General features: G+C 55.2%; 1 protein-coding gene across 1 annotated transcript; it reads right to left on the reverse strand.

Annotated features, from left to right (window-relative positions):
* Nucleotides 1-716: 716 nt before the first annotated feature.
* LOC119939512 (merlin-like) lies at nucleotides 717-19,266 on the reverse strand. The gene is made up of 17 exons (XM_038759577.1): nucleotides 19,177-19,266; nucleotides 16,490-16,615; nucleotides 15,707-15,829; nucleotides 10,530-10,613; nucleotides 10,024-10,092; nucleotides 9,663-9,745; nucleotides 8,229-8,304; nucleotides 7,254-7,391; nucleotides 6,735-6,809; nucleotides 5,772-5,885; nucleotides 5,151-5,273; nucleotides 4,812-5,029; nucleotides 3,718-3,820; nucleotides 2,837-2,961; nucleotides 2,142-2,292; nucleotides 1,522-1,728; nucleotides 717-791 (listed from the first exon to the last, which is right to left on the reverse strand). Exons 1-17 carry the CDS (start codon nucleotides 19,264-19,266, stop codon nucleotides 756-758), a joined length of 1,941 nt encoding a protein of 646 aa, XP_038615505.1. The 3' UTR covers nucleotides 717-755.
* Nucleotides 19,267-24,452: the final 5,186 nt, after the last annotated feature.

Consider the following 24,452-nt stretch of genomic DNA (forward strand, 5'->3'; position numbering starts at 1 on the left):
TGAAATGGCCTGGAGAAGGGGGCCTTTAGGGACGCGGACTGCAAATCCCCGAGGATTTATGGAGTTGGGGTAACGCTGCTCTGCGATGTGTGTCTTTGCCATCACTGCTGGCGGGAGAGGTTGCTAGGCTGAACCAAAGCGGCTTCCTGGGTTCAGTGAATCCGGTCCCTCTTAGGATGGAGTGGTTCAGCTTCTAGTGGCCTCTCCTGTGGGCGAGGATGCCCCCTCCGTTGCCACGTGGTCCAGCCAGCTCCCTTTCTAAGGGAGAGCTGGGGGTGGGGTGCTGCCGGGGGGGTCCCTGATGCGTGGTCGGCCCCCGAGTTCAGGCCCGGCATTCTCCACGTCTATGCGAACGAGAGCGAAGCCGGAAGCTTTCTCCTCTGCAATGATCCAGCGCTAATTTTTAAGTTGCATTAGCAGTAAGGGCACTTCAAGGGTGCAGAGGACTGTACTAAGCAGCGCTGGGAAAGAACACAACGTCGGGCTTTGGGCATGGCGTTGACCCTCAGGGGACTCCCCTGGCCTCAGCTTCCAGGGCACACCAGGACCCAGCAACTGCGTTGTCACGGGACCCCATCATGGGGAAAACTTGGCTAGCGGAGCATCCCGTTTCCTCCGGCTCCAAGAGGGCTCCTGGGGCCGGGCGGGCTCTCCCTGGTTCCCTTGGACTGCTGGCTTCCGAGCAGCCACGGGCCGCCACGCTCCAAGGGTCCGGCGGCCCGTCTGCTCCCTCCCCTGGGAGGGTCCCGACCGCATCAGATGTAGATCACGTCAGACTCGTGCTGTTGGACCTGTAGTGACAAAACCAAAAAAGTGTCTACACCCCAAGTTGGCTGAAGATGTGGGGATGGCCCTGACACTTGTAGTGGACACCCTGCTGGGCTCTGGCTCCATGCACCTTCCTCCTCCTCCCACTTCACCCCTGGACAGGGGCTGGGGGAGCATGTGTACTTAGGCGGCAGGAAAAGAAAGGGCAGTGAAAATTTCCTGGGACCAAACTGGGAGTGGGAACTGGACTTCAGGATGTTGCGGTTAGAGCATTGGCCTGGGGTCAGCAGGTCACAGATTTTTATCCTGGCTCTACCACTTGCCTCCTGTGTGGCCTTGAGTGTGAGCCCACTGTTGGGTAGGGACTGTCTCTATATGTTGCCAACTTGTTCTTCCCAAGCGCTTAGTACAGTGCTCTGCACACAGTAAGCGCTCAATAAATACAATGGATTGATTGATTCACTTTTCTGCCTCAATTACATCATCTATAAAGTGGAAAGCCAGACTGTGCACCACAAATTGAACAGCGACTGTGTCCAGTGCCATTTACGTGTATCCACCCAGGCACCCTATGTGCCTGGCAGATAGTAAGCGCTTAACAAATACTACAATTAGTAGTATTATTTACTGTTATTATTACAAGAGCCACAGGCAGGCCCCCTGGCAGCACTTTTCCCTGAGGGTCTGCTCGGCGCAGCATCCGGCTGACGGAGACTGGGCTGGGGGAGCCGACGGAAATGCGTATATGTGTACCTTGATGATGTTTTTTCGGGCTGCCGTCCCTGCGTTCCTGGAGACCAAGGTGTTGGTCGGAAAAGCGTTTTTTCCCACTGTGGGTTGGAGGCAGTGGCTGCTGCAGACCCAGCTGCCCGGAGCGTGGGTGGAGTGAGCGGGGAAGGACGCGGGGAGATTTTCATCCAAGGCGGTTCCTCCCGTGAAGATCGGCGTCCAGGACGGGGCCTTCGAGAGTGGGGATACATTAGGCCAAATGGAGGAGCAGCAGCAGCAGCTACTACATTTCCAGGCCCAGCCCCCTCAACAGTAACTTGAAACTCTTCCACCTCCTTGGAAGACCGCTGAAGGATTTTTCTCCGCCCTGGTGTAGTGCCTGAGGGGGCCTCCCCACTCCTGTAAGGACTGAGGGCGTGCACCGGGGCACTGGGATGAGGTTGCCCGTTGCCCTCCTGGGCATCCACCCTCCACCCTCAAGGAAGGAAGGGTTGGGACCAAAGCTTATGAAATGGCAAAAGCCCCTGGCCCCATCGGACCCCGAGACAGCACTCTTATACAAGGGGGGCAAGTTTGCATCCTGAAGGCCCGAACCGGAAAATAGCAAGTCACCACCGGTGTCTCCCTCCTTCCCCTCCCCGTACCTTCCCGAGAGCATGGCCTGGGGGCCCCGGAGCCCCGTCCCAGGGTGGGAATGCCCCAGCTTGTTTCTCCTCGAGTTTCATGGCCTGGATTTCCAACTTGAGTTCCTTGAGTCGGTCTTCAAACTTTTTGCTCTTCTCCAGGTAATCTAGCCTGTGGTAGAGGGAAAGTGAAGAGGCTGTGCCATTCCCCTGCTCCCCGACCCTCTCACCGTGTGCACTCTCCCTCCTTCAGCACCCCACTCGCTCCGACCCCTGACCTACAGGCAGAGAGGAGTCAAAGGAAGGAGCGTATGGGCAGGCCTGGATACTTCGGCTACTGAATACTCGTCCTTAGAGGTTTGTTCAAATTTGTGAGTGGCTTGGGGTTTTGTTTTTTTGGTTTTGTTATTGGAACAATTTTCGTGGAAAAAGGCTGGGAGTCCCTGGCCCCAGTCCCCCCACCCTCGGACCACAACGCGCCACCCTCAGAGGATCTCCCACTCATGACAATCATCGTCTGGGTGTCCCAGGGGGCAACTAGTGGGTCTGCATCCATTGTTCCCTGCCTGCCTCCTGCCCACACCAACAACTCCATGGCACGGAGGTAGATGGGTGGGTGTGGGTGTGTGTGAGTTGGGGGCGGTGTCAGGAGACCCTCATCACCCCTTTGTCTGCTCCTAAAGCAGAGCCGCTTCCGGCAGGCGCCCAGAGCGGACCTCTCTCTCTCGATCTCCAGGGACAGGCGCTTTAGGTCTGCATCCTTCAGGTCCAGCTTCATGAAGCCTCTCTCAGAACCGGCGTCTCTGGGTTCTGCCGGGGGGAGGCCCGGGTACCTGGTCACCTGCTGAAAGGAACAACATAGTTGCCACAGCCCAGCGGGGTCCCCCCGACTAACGAGGCTTCCCCGGAGACTTTATTCCTCTGAGCCCCAACCAGGACCAAGCTGGGACAGTTATGGTTCTTAGCTCCAAACACCCACCCAGACCACGGGGCCGGCGGGGAGGAGGGGCAGGGGAGAGAGAGAGAGAAAGAGAGAGTGTGTGTGTGTGTGTTCTGGGGAGGAGACATTCATGCACTGTGAAGTAGGAGCATGATGGCCGGAGGATGGGGAAGGAGCCAAGTTGCCCACGGTGACGAGTGTCCCCATTTTGGCAGGACAGTTCTGAAGCCCACCCACTTTAGGGTTTGGGAGACCCATGTGTAGCCCTCAAACTGGGGTGCTGCCCCTCTGCAAAGTTTGAAGAGAGGATAGGGCCCAGTCGGGCTGCATGGGGTAGCCTGGGGGAAAGGATGCCCAGGGGTCAGGGACCCTTGGGATCTGGGATACGGGCTTCCGCTGCTAGCGGCCACCACCCAAGCAGGCGAGACAGCCCCCACGGCTCAGTCATCCACCCTGGGGCCCTGGAGCTGCCGCTGCTGCCGCTGCCACCGCCACCAGAGTAGATAGTGCTGGGAGCAGGTGAGTCCCCGGACCCTGCCGTCCCTGTCCCACCGGGGCTTCCCAGGCTCCAGTCCCGCGCACGGTTCGCAGCGGCGGTGGTGGCGGCAGCGGCGGTGGCGGCGGCAGCTCAGAGTCGCGCCCGAGCCGCGGACACACCGGAGCACAGAGGCGTGTCACTTCCAGCAGCCTCAGCTTGGCCTTGCGGGCCGCCTCTCTGGCTTCTTGCAGATCTTGTTTCAGGTGTTCGGCCTCTTTGGTTCTGGTGGACCAAATGCCCCCTCGTGAGGCCTCGGGCCCAAGGGTCCCAGGGAGGGGCGGGTGGCGGGCAGGCTGCTGGCAAAGGGGAGCCAGTCACCCGCAGCGGCCTAGCGGAGCGACAGGGAGCGGGTTTCCCTCTTCTCTGTAGAAACTGCATTTCACCCTCCCAGGAGGGCGGGGGCCTTTGGAGTGGCCTCAGCGGGCAGCAGGAGAGGATCTTCTCCCTCCTGCCTACCTTATACCACCCTCCCTCAGATACCGTTCTCCCTCATGGACTGCTATTTCCAGGCCCAGTGGACAAAACCCTCGCTAAGCCAGAGCCCTCTCTCTACCTGCCCTTTTCTGACTTGCTCCTCCTCCCTCTCAGGCCTGCCTGACCTCCTGCCTCTCCGTATTTCCAAGCACTGGCCACCTTAGATTTTGGCCAGAGGAACCCCGATGACTTTTCCTGTTTGGTTCTGGTTCTGCATATGCAATTGGAGCTTCTCCTGCCTCAGGTCGGTCTGGCCGTGGGGCTTTGTGGGGCAGGGGCGGCCAGGAGCCAAGAATGGAAAACTTCTTCTGACCAGAGGAACCCAAGTCCTGGGGAGCAAGGAGGGGGCAGTCAAGACGGCTCCTCCGAGGCTCTCCATCCCGTGCCATCCCCCGGACTTCCCCGCCTGATGGAGAGAACCAGGTTGGGCCTCGTCCAGGGGCCTGCAGAATCGCCCCCGGGGCCAAGCCGCGGGGAGAGCAGCCCGTCCGAGGACCCCAGTCCGGGCCGAGGCTTCTTGTGGGTGAGAGATTCCTTCGGCTTCCCACGCCTGCTCCTCAAGGGGCCGGACATTCACCCCCTGACCCGGCTCCCCCTGGCCCAGGCCCCCTCATCCCCGGGAGACGGTGAGGCCTTGTCCTTTTCCTCACTCCCAAGGTCACCAGCCAGCTGGCCCGTCCTCCTCCTCCTCCTCCTCCTCCTCCTCGTCCTTGTCCTCTCCCCGTCACTCTGCCCTCACCTCCTGTCGGACTCCTTGACCAGCTTCACGGCAATCAGCTCAGCTTCCCTCATCTTCTGCTCCATGAGGCGTTTCTCCTCCTTGGTCTTCAGAGCGGCGAGCTCCAGCCGCTGCCGCTCCTGCTCCGCCTCGGCCGCATTCTGGGCAAGCAGCTTGGCCTCCTCCTCGGCGATCTGGGCCTTCTCAGCCAGCAGCTCCGATGTCTCCTGGGAGTGGAGCTGAGAGGAGGGTCCGGGTCGGCGCGGGGGCCGGTGCCCCCAAAGCCCAGGGCTGCGGCCAGGGGCTAGGGGACTGACCGGGCGGCATCCTGTCTCGTCCTGCCCATCCCTGGAGCCTCACCAAGGCCTCGTTGGCCTGTCTGGCCTCGGCTTCCAGCTGGAACAATCTCCTCTCCAGCTCGCCTTTGGCTCGCTCTGCTTCCTCTCTCAGCTGCTTCTCCCTGGCCAACCTCTGATGCTCCATCTGGAAAAACGATGTGGGGTGGGTGGAGGTGGGGGCGGGCCTGCGGGTCCCCTGGCCCCTGCCTGCATGGAGCTGCAGGAGAGGAGGACTAGGGATCTGTAAACCTGTGTGTGTGCATGCGTGCGTGTGTGGACACCAGTCAGTCAATGGTATTTATTGAGCGCTTACTGTGTGCAGAACTCTGTACTAAGTGCTTGGGAGAGTAAAACGTAACAGTATACAGACACATTCACTGCCCGCAAGGGGCTTACAGTCTAGAGAAAGTGCATATGGGGGGCCCGTGTGCACACGTGTGCAGGTAGTCAGTGGCAAACAGGAATGCAAGATGACTGGGCCAGACCAGGACCCCAGGAGGGTCAGTGGGTTCCTCCTGTATGCCAGCCTGTCTCCCCCGCCTCCTGGTGCCAGAGCCCCACATCCAGGCCAGGCCAGAAGCAGGTACCTGGAGCCCCGGGTGCAGCCGTGCCCCCGGCCCCCATCCCCACTGCCACCACCAACCTTTTTCCGTGCCTTCTCCTCCTTGGCCTGGGCCTTCATGTGCTGGATCTCCACCGGGTCAACTCTGCGCCGCCGCATGAACAGGTCATGGTTCCCGATGCACAGCTGCAGGATCTGGAAAAGGTGTGCCGGGGTGGGAGTGAGAACCTGGGTCCAGCCCCCTTCTCCATGATGCCGGGGACCCCCGTGCCCCACCCTGCCCCACCCTGCCTTCGATAAAGCTGCCGTCCGGTGTTTCATTTCCCTTTCTGGTGTTGCATCAGGGCTCAGTCCAGCCCTCAAGTTCCCGGGTTTCTGCTGGGCTAGGGGCTGGAGTGGTGGGATGGGGGTGCGGGGAAGGGGAAGGAAAGGAGGGGAAGGGAAGGGGGGCGTTCCCAGCCATTCCAATTCCTGTCTCTGCAGGGCCACGAGGCTGCTCCTTTCTCCAGGGCCCACTACACTCAAACTTTCTGCTAGTCCTTCTGCCCTGTCAACCCTGTCCACTGGACAGCAACTGAGGGTTCAAGCTTCTTTCTCAATGTTCCTGTGGTGGGGCCCACTCCCCCCAATGAGAGCCTGTTATTGGGTAGGGACCGTCTCTATATGTTGCCGACTTGTACTTCCCGAGCGCTTAGTACAGTGCTCTGCACAGAGTAAGCTCTCAATAAATATGATTGTAGGAATGAATGACTGATCCCACCCCAAGTACTCCAAGATGGAGGCTGGCACAGTCCCGCAGCCTGGTCAGGGATGGGACGGAAGGGCCAGAGCTCTGGACCAGACCTGCCCAGCACCCCAGTCAACCGATCTGTTGATCAAAGGAGCAAGGGCCCTGTCCTCCCAGTCTCAGACATCCACTTTGTCACCACGCCGACCCGGTGAGTGGGGAGAGGAAACCGAGGTCAAAATCAGGTTCACAGTTTGGGCAAAAAGAGTCTGCCTGGTCACTGTTCAGTTTTTGGAAAAGTGGGGGAATGTGCTTACCAGTTTGTTCACTTTTAGCTGTGAGGAAAAAAACTTGAAAACTTCAGCTTTTTTGTCAAGCGGCTTAATGGTGAGCTGCAGAAGAAGGGGAAAGGACCCCACGATACACCATGCACCCAACATTCCATGTGGGCATTCCGTGCCCAGCCTGCCATCCCCAGAACTCCACCCCCAGAGCCTCATGCCCAGCACTTTGTGCCTGGTGTTCCATGCCCAGCACACCACCCTAGCACTCTGTGCCCAGCACTACCCCCAGCATACTTTGCCAAGTGTTCTGTGCCCAGTGTGCCACCCTAGCACTCCACCCCAGAGATCCATGCCCAGTGGGCCACCCCCTGAATGCCATGCCCAGCTGTCCGTGTTCAGGACTCTGTACCCGGTATTCTGGGTACATCCAACATGCCACCCCTGCATGCAGTACTCTGTCCCCAGCGCTATGTGCCCAGTGCACCACCCTCAGCACACCACTGCCGGAGTTCCACGCCCAGGACAGCTCACCCTGGCTTCCCTGCCCCTCACCTCTCTCTCGCTGTAGGAAATGTTTCTGATTCCACTCCACTCGAAGGATTTGTTGGGTGAGAAGCGGTTGTCAACGCTGTAGACGTGCACCCCCTTGGCGTCGACGCCCAGCAGGAGGTCTGTTTGCCGTTTATTTTGCTGGGGAGGATGGAGGGTGCGAGTCAGCAGATCCGGGGCCTCGGGGAGCCCCGAGTCCAGAGAGACTCCTGGGGTTTCTCGGGAGTTCACCGGGGACCAGTCACCAGGCTGGGCACTGGCTAAGAGCTGTTGCTGGGCATCGTGCTAAGTGGGCTGGAGCTGGGCACCCTGCTGGGAGCTCGCTGCGTACTGGGACTGAGCAGTAGGCCAGGAATTTGCTGGGGGCCAGAGATAGGCACCGAGCCAGGTGCTGTCTGGGAGCCGGGGATGGGCACTGTGTCAGGTTTTCACTGGGAGCCGGGTTGGGCACGGTGCCAGCTTCTCACTGAAATCAGGGGTGGGCACTGGGCCGGGCACTTCATCAGAGCTGGCACCGGACACTGTGCCAGGTGCTCACTGGAGGCTGGGGCTGAGTACTGGGTAGGATGCTTGCTGGGGGCTGGGGGCTGGGTACTGTGCCGGGCACTTGCTGGAATCTGGGGCTGGACATTGTGTCAGGTGCCCGCTGGGGCCCGGGTCCTAGACTGAGTGCTTGCTGCAGGGCGGAGTTGGCTAGCCGGCCGAGCACGCGATCAGATCCAGAGGCCAAGGCGAGAGCTCTAACCGCTGTGCTGCAGCACTAAGGTCCTCAGGAGCACCTTCCAAGTGTCCCGCGAGCAGAGGAAGAAGTTTCCACTGGCCCTGGCCCTCCCCACAAGGCTTTGCATAAAACCTCTAGAAGAAGAAAAGTCGATGTGTGCCAAGCCCCCGCCTCATTCTACATTGCAGCCCCCGCTGCGGCCGGAGAAATGGTCAGCGTCGGCGACGGCAGTGAGCCGACGGTCTTGGTGCACTTACTGCGATGGGGAAGTAGTTGACCCCATACATGTCCAGATCCTGTGCAATCTTCAGGTAATTCATCTCTGCTTCATCCCTGAGGACAGAGGCGTAGTTAGACTCCAGGAAGGGCCCAAGAAGAAGCCGGGTCCTCGTGGCCCCACCCCCTTCCTCTCCACCGCACCTCACCTCACAGCTCTTCCTTCCACCTGCAAGGGACAGAGGGTTTGCTTGTATGCACCCCAGAGCTTAGTACAGTGCCTGTCACATAGTAAGTGCTTAACAAATACTGTGATTATTATCATTATTAGGGGCTATCTGTGCTATCTGCTATTTAGTGGGGGTGGGTTTGGTTGTTCCCTCTCCAGGATCTCGGCTCCCACCCCGGGCTGGCCCGACCACAGATTCTGCACCTGCTGCCAAAGAACCTGGGCCAGGGGCCAGAGAACCCAGGGTGAAGGCCAGAGAACCCGGGGCAGAGGCCAAAGAGCCCAGTGAAGAGACCAGAGAACCCGGGGCAGAGGCCAGAAAACCCAGGACAGGGACCAGAGAACCCCGGGGCAGAGGCCAGAGAACCAGGGCCGAGACCAGAGATCCAGGGTAGAAGTTAGAGAACCCCAGGCCCATTCCACCATCATCATCATCATCAATCATATTTATTGAGCACTTACTATGTGCAGAGCACTGTACTAAGTGCTTGGGAAGTACAAATTGGCAACATATAGAGACAGTCCCTACCCAACAGTGGGCTCACAGTCTAAAAGGGGGAGAATCGGCCTGCCCTTTCCAGGTGGCCACGTTTGCAAAACCTCTTTCTGCTTCTGTCCGCCTCGGGGCTGCCTCCTTTGAGCACAACCAGGCTCAGTGTGGGCAGAGCGGTGCCTTGGCTTCTTGTCCCTTGCCAGCACCCGCAGAAGCCCCTGGCTCTGAACTGGGGGAGGGGAAACTCCACAAAAGGCCTGCGTCATGGTTAGCATCTCCCTCCAGCTGCTCCAGCTCTTCTCAATCTTGGCCCCAACCCCTGGCCTGAGTGGTGGATGGATTTCATCGCTCAGGATCGGTGACGGGTCAAGGCCCCATCCCTGCACTGGTCACATCGGGGGGGCGTGGACGCTCGGCTGGGCTGGCTGCTGGTCGGGGTGGGGTGGGATGCCGAGGCTCGGAGGGCTGCGGGGGGCGATGCCCGCTCTAGGGGCCAGGCTTTCTCTCTCAGAGGCTGCCAGTGTCCCCATCTGCCAGGCCTCTCCCCAGAGGAGCTGTTGAGTGAAGCCTACCTGGCTGCTTCCCACAGAAGAGGGCTGGCTTGCTCCACCCCACCCCAGGTAAGGAAAGAAGGAAGAATGGCGAAGCAGGGGAGACGGCTCTCAGTGCCGTTGGCTCCGTGGCTGGACCTTCCCTAGGCCACGGACCCCGGCTGGGCAGCGGCATCCCCTGTCCCCCCACCTGGGCTCTCACCTGGCTGTGCCCCTGTGCTCTGCATACCAAGCTGTTATCTTTTCTTCCCACATATCTGCTGTCATCTGGTATTGCTTGAGAACCTGCCGGGCAATGGGAGGCCGGGGAGTGGAATTCCAGAGAGAGTGGTCTGGGGAGTGGGCATCCCGAGAGAACGGGGCCAGGGAGCGGGAAGCTGGGGAGCAGGAGTCAAGGAAGAGTGGGAGTCCAGGGAGCATAGGGTGGGAAGCGCCCATCCTGTCAGACTGCAGGCAGAAGCAGCACAGTGGCAGTGGCGGACCTATTCCTACGCCCTAAGGCCTCTCTCCCCTCCCCACCCCTCCCCTCCTTCAAGGGCCAAGCCTCCAGCCTGGACACTTACTCTTTTAGGTAACAACTCCTCCTGGGCCAGGAATCCCGGCTCGTGGAAGCTGGGGTCGTAGTCCCCGAACTGCAGGGGAAGAGTAGGCGTTCCAGGGCGAAAGGCCCGGTGGGAGGGCGACAGGGGGAAAGGATCAGGCTCTGGGCCGAGGACCATATGGTCAAGTGCCCAGTTTCAGTGGAGTAAAGTGGACTCCGAGGGCAAGTAGAGGTCTCAAGGCATACCCTCCTCCACGACTCTCGGCTTTCCACGATGTTCACCCCTCTGAGAGGATCCGGCTGAGCACCAGGCTCCCACGGAAACAGGGGTCACCCCTGTGAGCCACCGCGCCCCCGCCCCCAGCCCTCTTCCTCACCCTGCCCACTCTTGTCACCCACCGGACCCCTCCATAGCTGCCGGGTCCAGCGGGGATGGCCGCCAGTGGAGCCCTCAGCCCTGAGGGGTGTGCTCAGTCGGCCCTGCCAGTCAAAGGCAGTTTGCCACAGGAAGCAGTTTGGTCCCCTCACCTTGGCCTGGACGGCGTACGAGGCGAGCAGCACGGTGGCCTCTGGAGAGCAATAGATCTCTTCATCCAAAATCTGCTGCTTGACCTGGTGCACAGAGGGACAGTGGCGGGGTGGAGTCAGGCTCAGCCCTGGCCTGTCCAGCCTGGCCCGGCCCCACCCGGCCCGGCCGCACGGCCATGGAGGAGAACCTGGGGCCACTCAGAATTCCAGGCCCGACGCCCCGACGGCACCCATGGCCAAGGGCCGCCGAAACTGTCTCCCTCAGCCCCGGGCCTGGTCAACATCCACATCAGCATCCCGCTGGTCGACCCGACTTCCTCCCCCACCAGCGTGGGCCCAGGTGGACGGGCTGCCCCGGGGGGCCTCGCCAAAGGGCCCAGACTCTGTCCGTGTCCTCTTCTCCTTCATTTAGAAAAACAAGCCAGCCTGGGGTGAATTGCCAGAGGAGAGGGGAAACGGGCATAGAGAGGAAAATTCATCGGAATAGTGTCCTAGGGTCAGGGTTCGACAAAACTTGATGTGGGTCACTGTCCCACTGAGCTGTCAGGGGGCTTCTGAACAGCAGCTGGGTGGGAGCTCTGGGCCGGGGCTGCTCGCTGGGCCTGGGACAACCAAGACCCAGGCATGACGAGGCCTGGGGACAGCCAGGCCCAGCATGGTCCGAAGGGCCAGTGCGGGCCACCCCGCAGGTTCCCCTCAAAGTCACTGAGGTCTGAGGGGCAAGAGCCAAAATGGGCAGGAAGTCAGACAGATGGGTAGAAAGGCAGGCAGGCAGGTGGAGAGATGGGCAGAAATCAGGTAGGCAGATGGACAGATGGACAGGAAGTCTTGCGGGCAGAAAAAGTCTAGACGGACAGGGAGTCAGACAAGCAGGTGGACAGGCAGGCAGGAACTCAGGCAGGCAAGACGGACAGAAAGGCACAGACCTCCGGGTTCCATCTGAACATCCCCAAGATCAGCAGGAAGGAGGGTGGCTTTGGCATGCGAACGTTGAGAGTTAGGGGCCAGGAAAGTTCTTGAATTTTCCATGTGAGTTGCTGTTTAGCTCCGAATAGGGGAAACGCTGGAAAAAGCAGCATTTGAGACTCAGAGACTCTGAGGGTGAGGGTGAGGGTTAAGGTTCACTGATTCCTCATCTCTCTCTTCCCCAATCCTGCCCCTTAGGGCTCCCCAGGTTGGCCTCAAGACCTGCTCTGTAGCTCAGCCTGAACAGACAAATTTTCTCTCTAACTCTCAGTTCCTCCCGGGATTCAGTGGTTTCAACCCAAAATGCTTTCCCCCAGAATTTGGGGGAACCAAAGTATGAGGATAATTTCTCATTTAGGCCACATCTGGGTGAGAGAGGGTCTCCCCCATCCCCATCGAAAAAGACGGGAGTATTCCCTCCCTGGGACCCTTCAGAAGCTCCGGGTCAGGGAAACTGAGGCTCACTGGCCAACGCTTATCTTCCTTTGCAGTGTGCTCAGGGGCAGTAAGCATGTGACAACCGAATTCCTCTGCCTTCATTCACCGGGGTACAGAATCGACGGATCCGACTGCTGATGCGGGTAGAGCTGTGCTGCTGAAATGTTCAAAAGGAAAGCTGGAAACTACTTTTATTTCCAGAGAAGAAAGAAGATGGTTTTACAATGTCACGTCGATGCAAGCATTCTGAAGAAGACCTTAGCATGTAATCGAGATGGAAATTTTTGATCCAAAAAGCCAACATCCAGCTGATGGTTGTCGGTGCTCATTTTGCAGATCTCTATCTTCCGGCTAACCCGTAAGGGCGGTGAAGACGGTGTCTTTCAATCAGTCAATCACTGGTATTCATTGCCCCTACTATCACACTACCACAGGTCAGTGGTTGAGGGCAGGGATGTGTCTACCGATTCTGTTATAGTGTACTCGCCTAAGCACTTAATACAGTGCTCCACACACAGTATGTGCTCAATAAATTCCCCTGATGGATTGATTACTTGATAGAAAAGTCAGGACGGAGGCCAGTCTGTCCTTCTGGATGGGCCTCTCCCTCCTCCCCCAGGCTAGGCTTTATATCTCAGCCCTCAGAGCCAAACCCAGGTCTAACAACACCAGGACTGCCCGAGTCTGACGAGAAACACCTCAGAAGCTCCTGGGAGCAGCCAGAAGTCTGAACATGTTCTGCCATTAACGGCCAGGTGTGATTCTGGTTCTTTCCCATCGCGCCGCTGCACAAGTCCACATTCGTTTTTGGAACTTGTTTTCCTGTTTGGCATCCAGATGAATTTCGCTAATTGCCTCCCTAAACGTTAAGGCCAGTTGAGACAAGCCCCCAAGGAAAGCTATGTTTAAAAATTCCAGGGTTTCTTAGAGGGGGAAAAAATACAAAACGTTTACCCTTGATTTTTCATCCTACGAGAGAGACTACTGAAATCTCCCTGCAGATGTTTGGGGTTCAGAGAACCTGTCCAGCAGGATGAAAAAATTCCACTTACCAATTTAAGTGTTTTCTGACTCTTACAACATTACTTATGGGAACGCTAATTTCTTTTCCATTTGCATCCATGAGCCTTCTCGCCATTCCTCCATGACCAAGGGAGTGGAGGGAACTGGAACTTGGAAAATGGCCCAACAGGAAGTAATCAAACCTTCCAGGTTCCAAACCTACTCTCATTTTTTCTTTGCAAGGGTTAGAATATCTTCTTATCCTGCTAGGCGGTAAGATCCGTGAGGGCAGGGGTGGTTTCTGCCACCCCTATTTTATTCTCCCGAGCGCCTAGTTGCAGTGCTCTCTGTACACGGCAGGTAGGCAGTACAGTGCTCTGCACCCGATAAGCGCTCAGGAAACATTATCGATTGACCTACTCTTTAGTTTTCCAGAGCCACAGAACCAATCGTCAGCTAGGAGAAAGCACCCAGCTCTCCAAGTCTGGCCATGACCTGAGCAATCGTCCTCGTCTTGGGCAGGTGTGGAGTCCCATCTTAGCTGCGTGGATGATATATTCAGAAGCTGGGACCCATTTCTTCCAGTGGGGGCAAGCACGTCACTGATGGTCTCCGTTTTCAAAAATCAGAGAAAATGGTACTGACACACCCAGATTTGCACTCCTGCTTTATAAGGTAGCTGCTCAAAAGGCTCCACGGCCCAGGGTGGAAAAAGAGGCAACGGCATCTTTCCCCCAGACGCTAAAAGACGGCCTCTTTTGCCTGTCGTGGGTGGAAACTTTGGCCCGAGCTTACTAGTGGGCAGGCAGGTCAGTGCAGGAAATGAAATTTCAGGTCCTGGCCCAGAGAAGCGACGATTAGGTCCTTCCACTGTTTATGCCTAATGAGCTCACACTGTACTTTCCCAAGTGCTAGGAACAGTGCTCGCTCTGCACACAGTAAGCGTTCGATAAACACCACTGATCAGCTTCTCGACTGTTCATTAGTTTCATTGATTGACACCCGGCTACAGTAGCTGTAAGAGTGAGAGCGGGGACTGTGTCATAGCAGGCCGAGGATCTACCTCCCATTTCAGGGAGCCCGAGGGCGTCCTACTCTGGGAGATGCCGATCCTTTGATTTGGGGCATGGCAGCAGGACGGGCCGTCAAATACCGGGCCAGTGTTTCAGAGGGCCGGGGCCTGGGCTACCCACACAGAGCTTCTCCTCTGTGACAAGATCTGGTGCTGTTGACCAAGGGGCCCTGCCCATGGGAGCACCTGCGGTGGAAAGTCCAACACGTGTCCAATACGCGTCCACACGGTGTCCACGCAAAGACGGTTCTCCGCCGGGCGATGCTTCGGCCTCTGTTTGGCCACCCTCTGGGCACCTCCCAGTGTTCCCAGAGTTCCTTCTCAGGTGGTGCTGGCCTTCAGAGGCTGCTGCCCACCGAAGTAGTCCATCTGCTGTGGTGCCTCCCCTTCGCCCCCCGACCACTCTGGGGCAATGTCTGAGCCCACCCTCGCTGTCTCTTTGACCCATAACCCTTCTGCCCTCCTGGCTTGTGGGGTTCCATGCTCTCAGGGTCTGGTGAGGACCAGTAATCACCCTTTATTCCCCTAGGGCCCCCCGAGCAAGCTGACTTGGAAGCGGGTGAACCGACTGTGCCCCAGGACCCCATTGGTGGTGATTCTGTCCCGCCAGGTGAGGTTGAGGGTCACCCGCGACAGCGAGGAAGTTCCTCAAGCGGCCAGAAGATCTTGCTCTGTTAGGCCCCAGTCTGAGAGCTGCAGATCAGAGTGGGCGCTCCTTCAGCTCTACAGATCTTCAGTGGACGTGAAGCTCAACCATAATGCTCCACTGTTGCCACAGTGTGGCCACAGGCCAGAGGACCCTCTGGACTTCTTGACAGGTGCCCCATCCAGCCAACGACGAGCTCTTCCAGAAAAGGTGTCTAGTACGTCGCTTCAGATTTTGTTTTCAAGGCCCCATTGAATTAATGTTGCTCGTTAGTTTTCTAAGAGCCATCAGGAGTGAATGATAGCTCCCTGGGGTTGCAGTGGTGGTGGTAGTTGTTAAGTAGTAGTAGAAGTTTTCCACTTCTTTGTAATGATGTCTAGGCATCATTAACTAGTACTCTGCCTAAGTAACAGAATTTGGGAAGGAAATGAGCTCCGTGTTGCTGCTGGAAAATCTTTGGCTGGGGTTGGGCTTCCGCATGCAAGCAGGCTGCTCTGTCCCTGAGGATTTTTGGGCTGACTGTCAGTCCTCAGGGTTGTGCTGACCTCGGAGTTGTAGCATCCCTGGCATGTTTTCTTCTGATTGAGACCCTGGAGCCCGGCTGCTGCCAGGCAGCCATCCTTCCCTCCAGCACCCCGCTCTACCCACCTCCCCGCTACCCCTATCCCGCCACCGTGACCACCTCAGAGGTTTTGGATAGCTCCCTGAGGCTGTCGCGTTGGAAGAGTTACCCAGTGAGTATGACACCTACTCCCTGCTCCTTGGTCCTCCCTCCCTCCCTTCCTTCCCCCAAATGGCGGCACTGAACAGGTTGAATGGGACCAGATCAGACCAGACCAGACCAGAAAATGCACCTGAGGCAAAATAACGTCAAGAAGCAGCCCAGAGGTCCAGGCTTGTTTGGGGCTCAGCAACTTGCTTAGGGCCTGCCCCAAAGGGGTCCTGACAATTATCCAGTAGCTTGGCAAGACTAGACTTGAGACCAACCTGAAGGAAGGCTGGGAATTAGGAGCGATTTTAGGGGGGAAATCAAAGTGATCAGATTGCCCTGACCTGGAGGAAGAAGAGATGTTGGGTGATTTCCTGAAGGAGCTCCTCTTCCACTTTTTCAGGATAAAACTTGGCCACAAACCGAAATTTCATTGGATCTTCTTTTGGAATTTCCTGCTCCAAAACCTGTTTCAAGAGGGTGCAGATAGAGGCGGGGTGAAAACCGGGCAGCACCATTGGCCACTGGAGAGATAAGCGAGGGCAGTGCCCCTGTGCTCCCTGCCCACCCTCCCACCCGGGGGAAGGTGTGACCAAGCTAGGCGGTCTTTGCCTTAGTCTCAGCTGGAGGCCCAGGTGCCCCATCCAGCCAGCGACGAGCTGTTCCGGAAAAGGTGCCTAGTACCTCGCTTCAGATTTTGTTTTCAGGGCCCCGTTGAATTAATGTTGCTCATCGGTTTTCTAAGAGTTATTGGGAGTGAATGATAGCTCCCCGGGGCCTCAGTGGTGGTGCTAGTTGTTATGCGCTTACTAAGTGCCAGGCACTGTACTAAGCTCTGGAGAGGATACAAGCAAATTAGATTGGACGCAGTCCCTGTCCCACATAGGGCTCAAAGTCTTAATCCCCACTTCCCAGAGAGTGAGCAGAGGCACGGAGAAGTGAAGTGACTTGCCCAAGGTCACCCAGGAGACAAGTGGCAGAGTCGGGATTAGAACTCAGGTCCTCCTGATTACCAGGCCTGTGCTCTACCCACTAGGCCACACTCAGTGACACCAAGGCCCCGTGTGACACACTGGTTGACAATGGTCAATCTGGGATCCCAGAGCACCTCCCTTGGCCTGCCTTACCCTCTTTTCCATTTTCAACCAGACGCTCATTCCCTTGGAGGTATACTGCAGGCCAAAGAACCAGCTCTCCCTCAGGCCCAGGGCTTTGCACACCAGGTCGAACAGATCCTTCCCCTTCCATTTCATCTGAAAGAGAAACCGCGATGGAAGCCTGGTGGATGAGCCGAGCCCTGAGGCTACTGAGAAGCGGCATCTCAATCAGTCAGTCGGTCAATCGTATTTATTGAGCACTTACTGTGTGCAGAGGCCTGAACTTAGCGCTGGGGAGGGAACAACGATAAACAGACACATTCCCCACCCACAACGAGCTTCTTCTAGTCTCCTCTTGCCGGACTTTGATCTGCCAAGTGAGGTCTTCCTCAGACCTTGCCCTGCCCATTGGCGGTGATCCACAGAGACCACAGCGCTAAAAATTGCTTCTCATCTGGCAAGCCTTCCTGGACCAGTTCACCTGGCCCCGGCCACATCAACCCGATCCTACCCTGAGTGCTTGTGGATTTTATTCCTATCCTCGGCACTCACATACCTATGTGTAATTTTATCAGTACATTTACAGTGCTCTGCACACAGTAAGCGCTCAATAAATACGACTGAATGAATGAATGGTATATTCAATTATTTAATCAACTATTCCATCTTGCTACATTTGTACTAGTAGCTATTAATCAATCATATTTATTGAATGCTTACTGTGTGAAAAGCACTGTACTAAGCATTTGGGAGAGTACAATATAAGAGTTGGTAGGTGCTTTCCCTGCTCACAACAAGCTCACAGTTTAGAGGGGAAGCCCTACATTAACATAAATACAGAAATTACGGATCTGCACATAGGTTCTGTGGGGCTGAGGGAGGAGTGAATAAAGGGTGCAAGTCCAAATGAAAGGGTGACACAGAAGGGAGTGGGAGAAGAGGAAATGAGGGCTTAGTTGGGGAAGGCCTATAGGAGGAGGCGTTCTTTTAATAAGGCTTTGAAGGTGGGGAGAGTGATCATGTGTTGGATATGAATAGGGAGAGCAATCCAGGCCAAAGGCAGGACGTGGGCGAGAGGTCGGTGGTGAGATAGATGAGATCGAAGTACGGTGAGTAAGTGGGCATTAGAGGAGTAGCAAAGTGCGCGGGCTACGTTGTAGTAGGAGAGTAGCAAGGTAAGGTAGGAGGGAGCAAGGTAAGGTAGGAGGGGGCTAGGTGATTGAAGGCTTTAAAGCTGATGGTGAGAATTTTCTGTTTGCTGCAGCAACTGAAAGTTCTTGAGGAGTGGGAAACATGGCCTGAATGGTTTTGTAGAAAAATGTTAAATGTTAAATCGTTGCTCTTCCTCCTGCTCCTGTTGATTTTAAGTCATTTTTGTCTGCCCGCCCCATTCGACTGGTTATGAGCCTGGAGGAAGCAGTGTGGTGTCTTGCTTCATTTGGACTTCCCCAAGCACCTAGCACAGTGCTCTGTACACAGTATGGGTTCAATAGGTACCACTGATAATGACAGCCAACCTCACATGGGACCGGGAGACAGGGCACTGACTCCAGGGGGGACTGGGAGACAAGACGCTGACCCCATGGTGGGCTGGGAGACAGGGTGCCAAACCCACGTGGGACTGGGAGACGGGGGTCAGTCCCACGTGGGACCGGGAGACAGGACACAGACCCCACTCGGGACCAGAAGACAGGGCGCCACCCCCACGCTGAACCAAAAGGGCGCAGGTGCCATTGAATCGCTCAGACGTAGGCTTCAGCCAACTCAGTTCTTAGTTCTGAGCTTGGGATCAAGACCATCTACTGCTCGCTTAGGGCTTGGTGACACAGGGTTCGCCCTGATGATATGGCATATTCATTCATTCATTCAATCGTATTTATTGAGCGCTTACTGTGTGCAGAGCACTGTACTAAGCGCTTGGGAAGTACAAGTTGGCAACATCTAGAGACAGTCCCTACCCAACAGCGGGCTCACAGCCTAGAAGGGGGAGACAGACAACAAAACAAAACATATTAGCAAAATTAAAAAAAATAGAATAAATATGTACAGATTAAATAAATAAATAGAGTAATGGCGGGTAGGGGAAGGGGGGGGGGAGAGGGATGCGGAGGAGGGAAGGGGAGAACCTGATCACCTCATATTCTCCCCAGAGCTTAGAGCACTGCTTTGCACATTGTAAGTGCTTAACAAATACCAAAATTATCAGTGCTTAGAACAGTGCTTTGCACATAGTAAGCACTTAATAAATGCCATTATTAAAGCAGGATGGAGGAGGAGGGAGGAATATGTTGCCCACTTGTACTTCCCAAGTGCTTAGTACAGTGCCCTGCACACAGTAAGCGCTCAATAAATAGAAGCAGCATGGCTCAGTGGAAAAGAGCACGGGCTTTGGAGTCAGAGGTCATGGGTTCAAATCCTGGCTCCGCCAATTGTCAGCTGTGTGACCTTAGGGAGCCAAGGGAGGGGGAGGTGGGGGTGATGATGTCACTGCAGACCACTCTGTTGATGGGCAGGTGACAAATCAGATCAGGAAATGAAGAGCCTGAAAACCCCTGCTGTCCCTGACCCTTCCCTTCTCCCAGTGGCCGTGGGGAACTTTTCCAGACCAAACATCCCAGGAACCTCAGGTCCAAACCCAGAGCCTCTGATCTCAGAGGGGCCCCTGGAAGCGGGAATTGGGAAGGAGCCACAAGAAAACGCGTCGCCACCATTCCCACCTCACAGCTGAACTCCATCTCTGCGTCCATCGTCACGACTTTGACCTTGAAAGTCTTTGGCTGCTTCTTCTTCAATCCTCTGATGGACATTTTTCAGAGATGGCGGCCTGGCGTGCCAGGGTGGACCCACAGCTCCTGAGAGGGAACAAGACTGCATGAACCGGGACTTCCAGACACAGGAGGCCAAGACTTTCTCCTCAAATGAAGCTGGGGAAAGCTTTTTGGGACCTGCTGAGGCTCCGTGGAAGAGCAAACCCCATCAAAGCCCTTGTGCCATCTCATCCTCTCCAGGAAATCAATCAATCAATCAATCAATCATGGTAATACACAGAAATAGACCCTGTTTCTGAAGACAACACACATCTTCCAGCCAGAGAGAATCATTTTGAGTGTCAATCATGTGTCTGAGGTGCTTAAAGCATGCCAGGTGCCATGCTAAGCATCAGGCCCCACTACCCCGGGCCACTGCCCAGGGGGTTCACAAGTGCTTAGTACAGTGCTTGCACACAGTAAGCACCAATAAATACAACTGACTTACTGACTAAAAGAGAAGGGGACAAGTCAGTCAATCAATCATATTTATTGAGTGCTTACTGTAAGCAGAGCACTGTACTAAGAGCTTGGGAGAGTGCAATAGAAAAATAAACAGACACATTCCCTTGCTCACACGCTTACAGTCTAGCGGGAGAGACAAACGTTAATATAAATAAATCAATTACAAATATGTACTGTAAGTGCCGTAGGGCTGGGAGGGGGGATGAATAAAGGGAGCAAGTCAGGATGACGCAGAAGAGAGTGGGAGAAGAAGAAAGAAGGGCTAAGTTTGGGAAGGCCTCTTGAAGGAGGTGTTCCTTCAATAAGGCTTTGAAGAGAGGGAGAGTAATTGTCTGTTGGATATGAGGAGGGAGGGCGTTCCAGGCCAGAGGCGGGACTTGGGTGAGGGATCAACAGAGAGATAGAGATGGAGGTACAGTGAAAAGGTTGGCATTAGAGAAGGGAAGTGCATGGGTGGGTTGTAGTAGGAGAGTGCCAGGAAATGACTGCAGGCGAAAGTGTGTTCTTGATGGATGGGAGGGGAGAGCCCCTGGTCAGTGCCCTCCCCCCCACCATCAGGGACCCTGCAGAGGGCCACATAAGGGGCCCTTCCATGCGGAATCCAGTGGGGAGACTTCTGGGATTGGGGTAACGCAGGAGATCTAGGATGTCACCATTCGCAGGCCGAGTCAGGGCCGGCCAGGGGTGCTGCCGATCCAATGCCTCCTTTGCGAAGGGACGAAACCTGCAGCTGACCCCACAGGCCACGGGGCAAGTGAACAGATGCCTCTCTGGGGTAGCCCAGCCCCAAAGGGCCACCGCCTGGCCACGGGCAACCAGATACTCAGCAGGGTCCGGGCATGGCCTGAGCTCCCACTAGCCCCGACGGCTGACTCTGTGACACTGAGAGGCTTTGCTGAGGATCAGGGAATCCAGAGCTGTGGTCTTTGGGAGGCCAATCATACTTCAAGGTGAATCAATCAGTCCACGGCATCTACGGAGCCCTGATGGTGTTCAGAGCCCTTGGGAGAGTCCAGTACAACAGAATTGATAGACACATTCCCTGCCTTCAAGAAGTTTACACTCTAGAGGAATGGCTAGGATGTCAAGGGAGAGAGGCTGTTTCCCAAATAATCGCTTGGCTGTTCTCACTCAAAGATTATGCTCTTCGATGAATACAGAACAGGCAAGGTGGAAATCTTAGAGAAGCAGCAAGGACTAGTGGAAAGAAACTGGGCCTGGGAGTCAGAGGACCTGGGTTCTAATCCTGACCCCAGCACTCCTCTTCTGCGTGACCTTGGGTAAGTCACTTTACTTCTCTGTGCCTCAGTTATCTATAAAGTGAGGATTGAAGTTGTGAGCCCCAGGAGGGACATGGACGGTGTCCAACCCGATTGTCCTGTATCTACCCCAGTGCTTAGTACAGTGCTTGACACATAGTAAGCACTTGAAAAATACCATTAAAAAACCCAAAAACACCTTACTGATGACAGGACCCAGGGACCCAGCAGAGAAGAAATGGTTGAAGCCCTGTAAAACCTGGCACAACAGAATGCTTTATTTTTAAAATTTTTTCTGTGGTATTTGTTAACCACTTAGTTAATGTGCCATGCGCTATCCTAAGTGTTGGGGTAGATACAGTTGAACACAGTCCCTGTCCCGCATACGGCTCAATGTCTTAATCCCCATTTTACAGGTGAGGTAACTGAGGTACAGAGAAATGAAGTGACTTGCCTAAGGTCACACAGCAGGCAAGTGGCGGAGCAGGGATTGGAACCCAGAGCCTTCTGGCTCCCGAGCTCTATGCAGCGGGCCATGCTGCTTCCCTGAATTCGTTCCTGAAGTGACTCACCGACGAGCGGGATTAATAATGGCTCTTCCGCTTCCCCACCTTCGCTTCCACTGCCAAACTCAGCCAGTGCTGGGAGGTGCAATCCAGTCAAACCTTCCAGAATGTCCTGCTTTTTTGCCTCCCAGGGGAAAACAGCTGTCAAGCATGCTTTCTGCCCCCAGTTGGCCCACCCTCTCTGCTGGCGGTGGTGGTTTGGTGGGGTGGGGGGCCGACACTCTGGGCTCCGGAGAAGCCCCCAAGCCAGGTTCAGAGGGAGATGGCAATCCTGAGCACCAACGAGGTCACCTCTCGTCTCCAGGGCTCAGAAAGCTGATGAAAGTAGGTAAGAGGCGCAAGAGAAAAACTCTTCTCCAGACCGTAGCCCAGACACAGACAGAAAGCAAGAGTGAGCAGTAATTCCACCCCCTGGAACAAATCCATTCCAAATACTACAAATCCCAAAGAGACGGCCGCAGGGAGCAGCGTCCACCAAAGCCCCTGATATTAGCCTTTGAGTGAGGGCTTTCCCAGACCCTCCCTAACCCTTCATCCTTACTTTTCTTCACCAGCAGAACAGCAGCGAGGGTGGGGGTGTATTTAGACAGCGCCTGCTTCGTGCCGAGCCTTGTGCTACGTGCTGGGAAGCAGACAAAATAAGCCGATTCCGACAGAGCCCCCCGGGGAGGCAGGAGGAGCTCACGATCTCGGCGGAGGGGGCAATGGCAACTTGGAAGAGACAGATGCATTCTAGGCCGTAAGGTCACAGACAATGGGACCACTTAAAATCCAAGAATCAAGAGCCAAGGGAGGAGAACAGTCCAAGAAGGGGGCAGAGAGCCCCACCCCCACCCCACGGCACAGTGCTGGATTTCAATTGTGAATTGAATTAATTGTGGAGTGAATTAATGCTTTCAATGTGAACTGAAATCCTTAGATGAAAAGAGCCACAGAAAAATAAAATATAGGGTGTGTGTTTGTGTGTGCGCGCACACACACACTCTTAAACTTACACTCTTAAGCTTAATTATACTGCAAAGAGTATACCACACCGTAAATACACCCCGAATGTTACCGAGAGAGACAAAGCCTGTGTCTGATGCCCCAGGAGGTGGAGATCGTAGACAGTCCAGGGATGATCAATCAATCAGTTAATCGTATTTATAATTTATTGAGTGCTCACTGTGTGCAGAGCACTGTACTAAGTGCTCACTTCAGAGTTTCCAAAGGCCAATCCAGGTGACGGCATGACTAGGTCATCGAAACAGTAAACGCTCTCCTTGAAAAATGTCATTTTCATGCGTTGCCCGAAGCTCTTATTTGCCTAGAGTCCATCCAACTTTCCAGAGTCCTCAGACTTTCAGTCTGCTCCCTAACTTCGAAAAGATGGGCCAACCCAACGAAAGAGTACGTGCATTCACCTAGAGCTGACTTGAATTCCTCTTCAAGTGGCTTTCCATACTTGGGTAGAGACAATACTTGTACTCAGGAACGGAGTTCGGGACTGTACATGTACACAGCACTTAGGGAGATAGCCATAATTTATGTATTTTTATTCATGTCTGTCTCCCCTCGAGACTGTAAGTTCATTGTGGGCAAGGGCTGTGTCTACCAACTCTGTTACACTGTACTCTCCCAAGCGCTTAGTACAGTGCTCTGCACAGTGTGTGCTTAACAAATATGATCGCTTAATTGATCATCCTCTTTATATATACACATTTACCTATATATAAAAATCCCTTCTATATAGTTCGAAGGCATATCATCGGTCCCCGCCGACAAGGAAATAAATAAATAAATGAAAAATAACAACAACCCTTTTGTTCTGAGTCTCCATCAGTTTAGCTTCAGTTAATTGTTTTAGCTTTTCCCGTTTCCCTATATGCCATGAAAGGAGCAAGCCCAAAAGCTTCTGCGACTAAAGAAGGTGTAGGAAAGGACGGTCTATTTTCCTGCCTATGGCTTTTTAAAATAAAGATTTTCAGCTTCACCAAATGCTGTTCAGCCAGCGGTGGTCTGCACAGCGCCCGCGACAGTGTTCTTACCTCACAGCGAATTGGTTCTGGAGCCCCAGATTCCCAGGGGGTGGGAGGTCAGGGGGGTGGGAAGCAGATCTCTGTTCAATGTCTTCTTCCAACCAGGGTTGGCTGGAAAGGGGGCTCGAGGTCCCGGGTGGTGCATTCGGGTTTTAGCGGTGCTCCGACCCTCACTCAGCCCTGGTTTGTGCCCCCCAAGAGTTGGAGAGTTGGAGAGAGGTTCTCTCTCTCTCTCTCTTTCTCTTTCTCCCTCTCCTTTCTCCCTCTCTCCCTCTCTCATAGCAGTTTCTCCTCCTTCCCTCCTTTTCTGTGAGCAGCAGCAGCAGCAGCAGCAGCGGCTACTTAGCGCCCTCTGACAAACCCACCAGTGACTAACCCAGGTAACCTGAAGACCTGTTAACTCCTTCCTGCTCAGGGAAAAGGGAACAAACCAGGCCGTGCTTGGACTCTGCCCGGACTCTGCCCGCACCTGGACACGCCCCGGGAGAGCGGGACGCCCCAGAAAGCTGGACAGGCCAAGACTTGGCAGGCGGAAGCGCAGAAGACGGGATTTAGAAAAAGCTGATTCCGGCCCCAGCTCTGCCCCTGGCCCTCTGGGTGGCCTCAGAAAGGTCACTTTATCTCTCTGGGCCTGTTTCCTCATCTGAAAATGGGGTTAAGATACTGGGTCGCACTACCTCTTCCATTCTCTCTAACCACACTACTTCTTACTGTCTCATTTCCCACGCTCTTCATCCCTGTCAAGTTGACCTACTCACCGTGCCTCTTTAAACTTATTCACTCAATTCATTCATTCGTATTTATTTGGCACTTACTGTGCACAAAGCGCTTGGGAGAGTACAGTATAACAGTAAACAGATCCATTCCTTGCCCACAAC

Source organism: Tachyglossus aculeatus, chromosome 17, assembly GCF_015852505.1.
Source record: "Tachyglossus aculeatus isolate mTacAcu1 chromosome 17, mTacAcu1.pri, whole genome shotgun sequence".
Taxonomy (NCBI): Eukaryota; Metazoa; Chordata; class Mammalia; order Monotremata; family Tachyglossidae; genus Tachyglossus; species Tachyglossus aculeatus.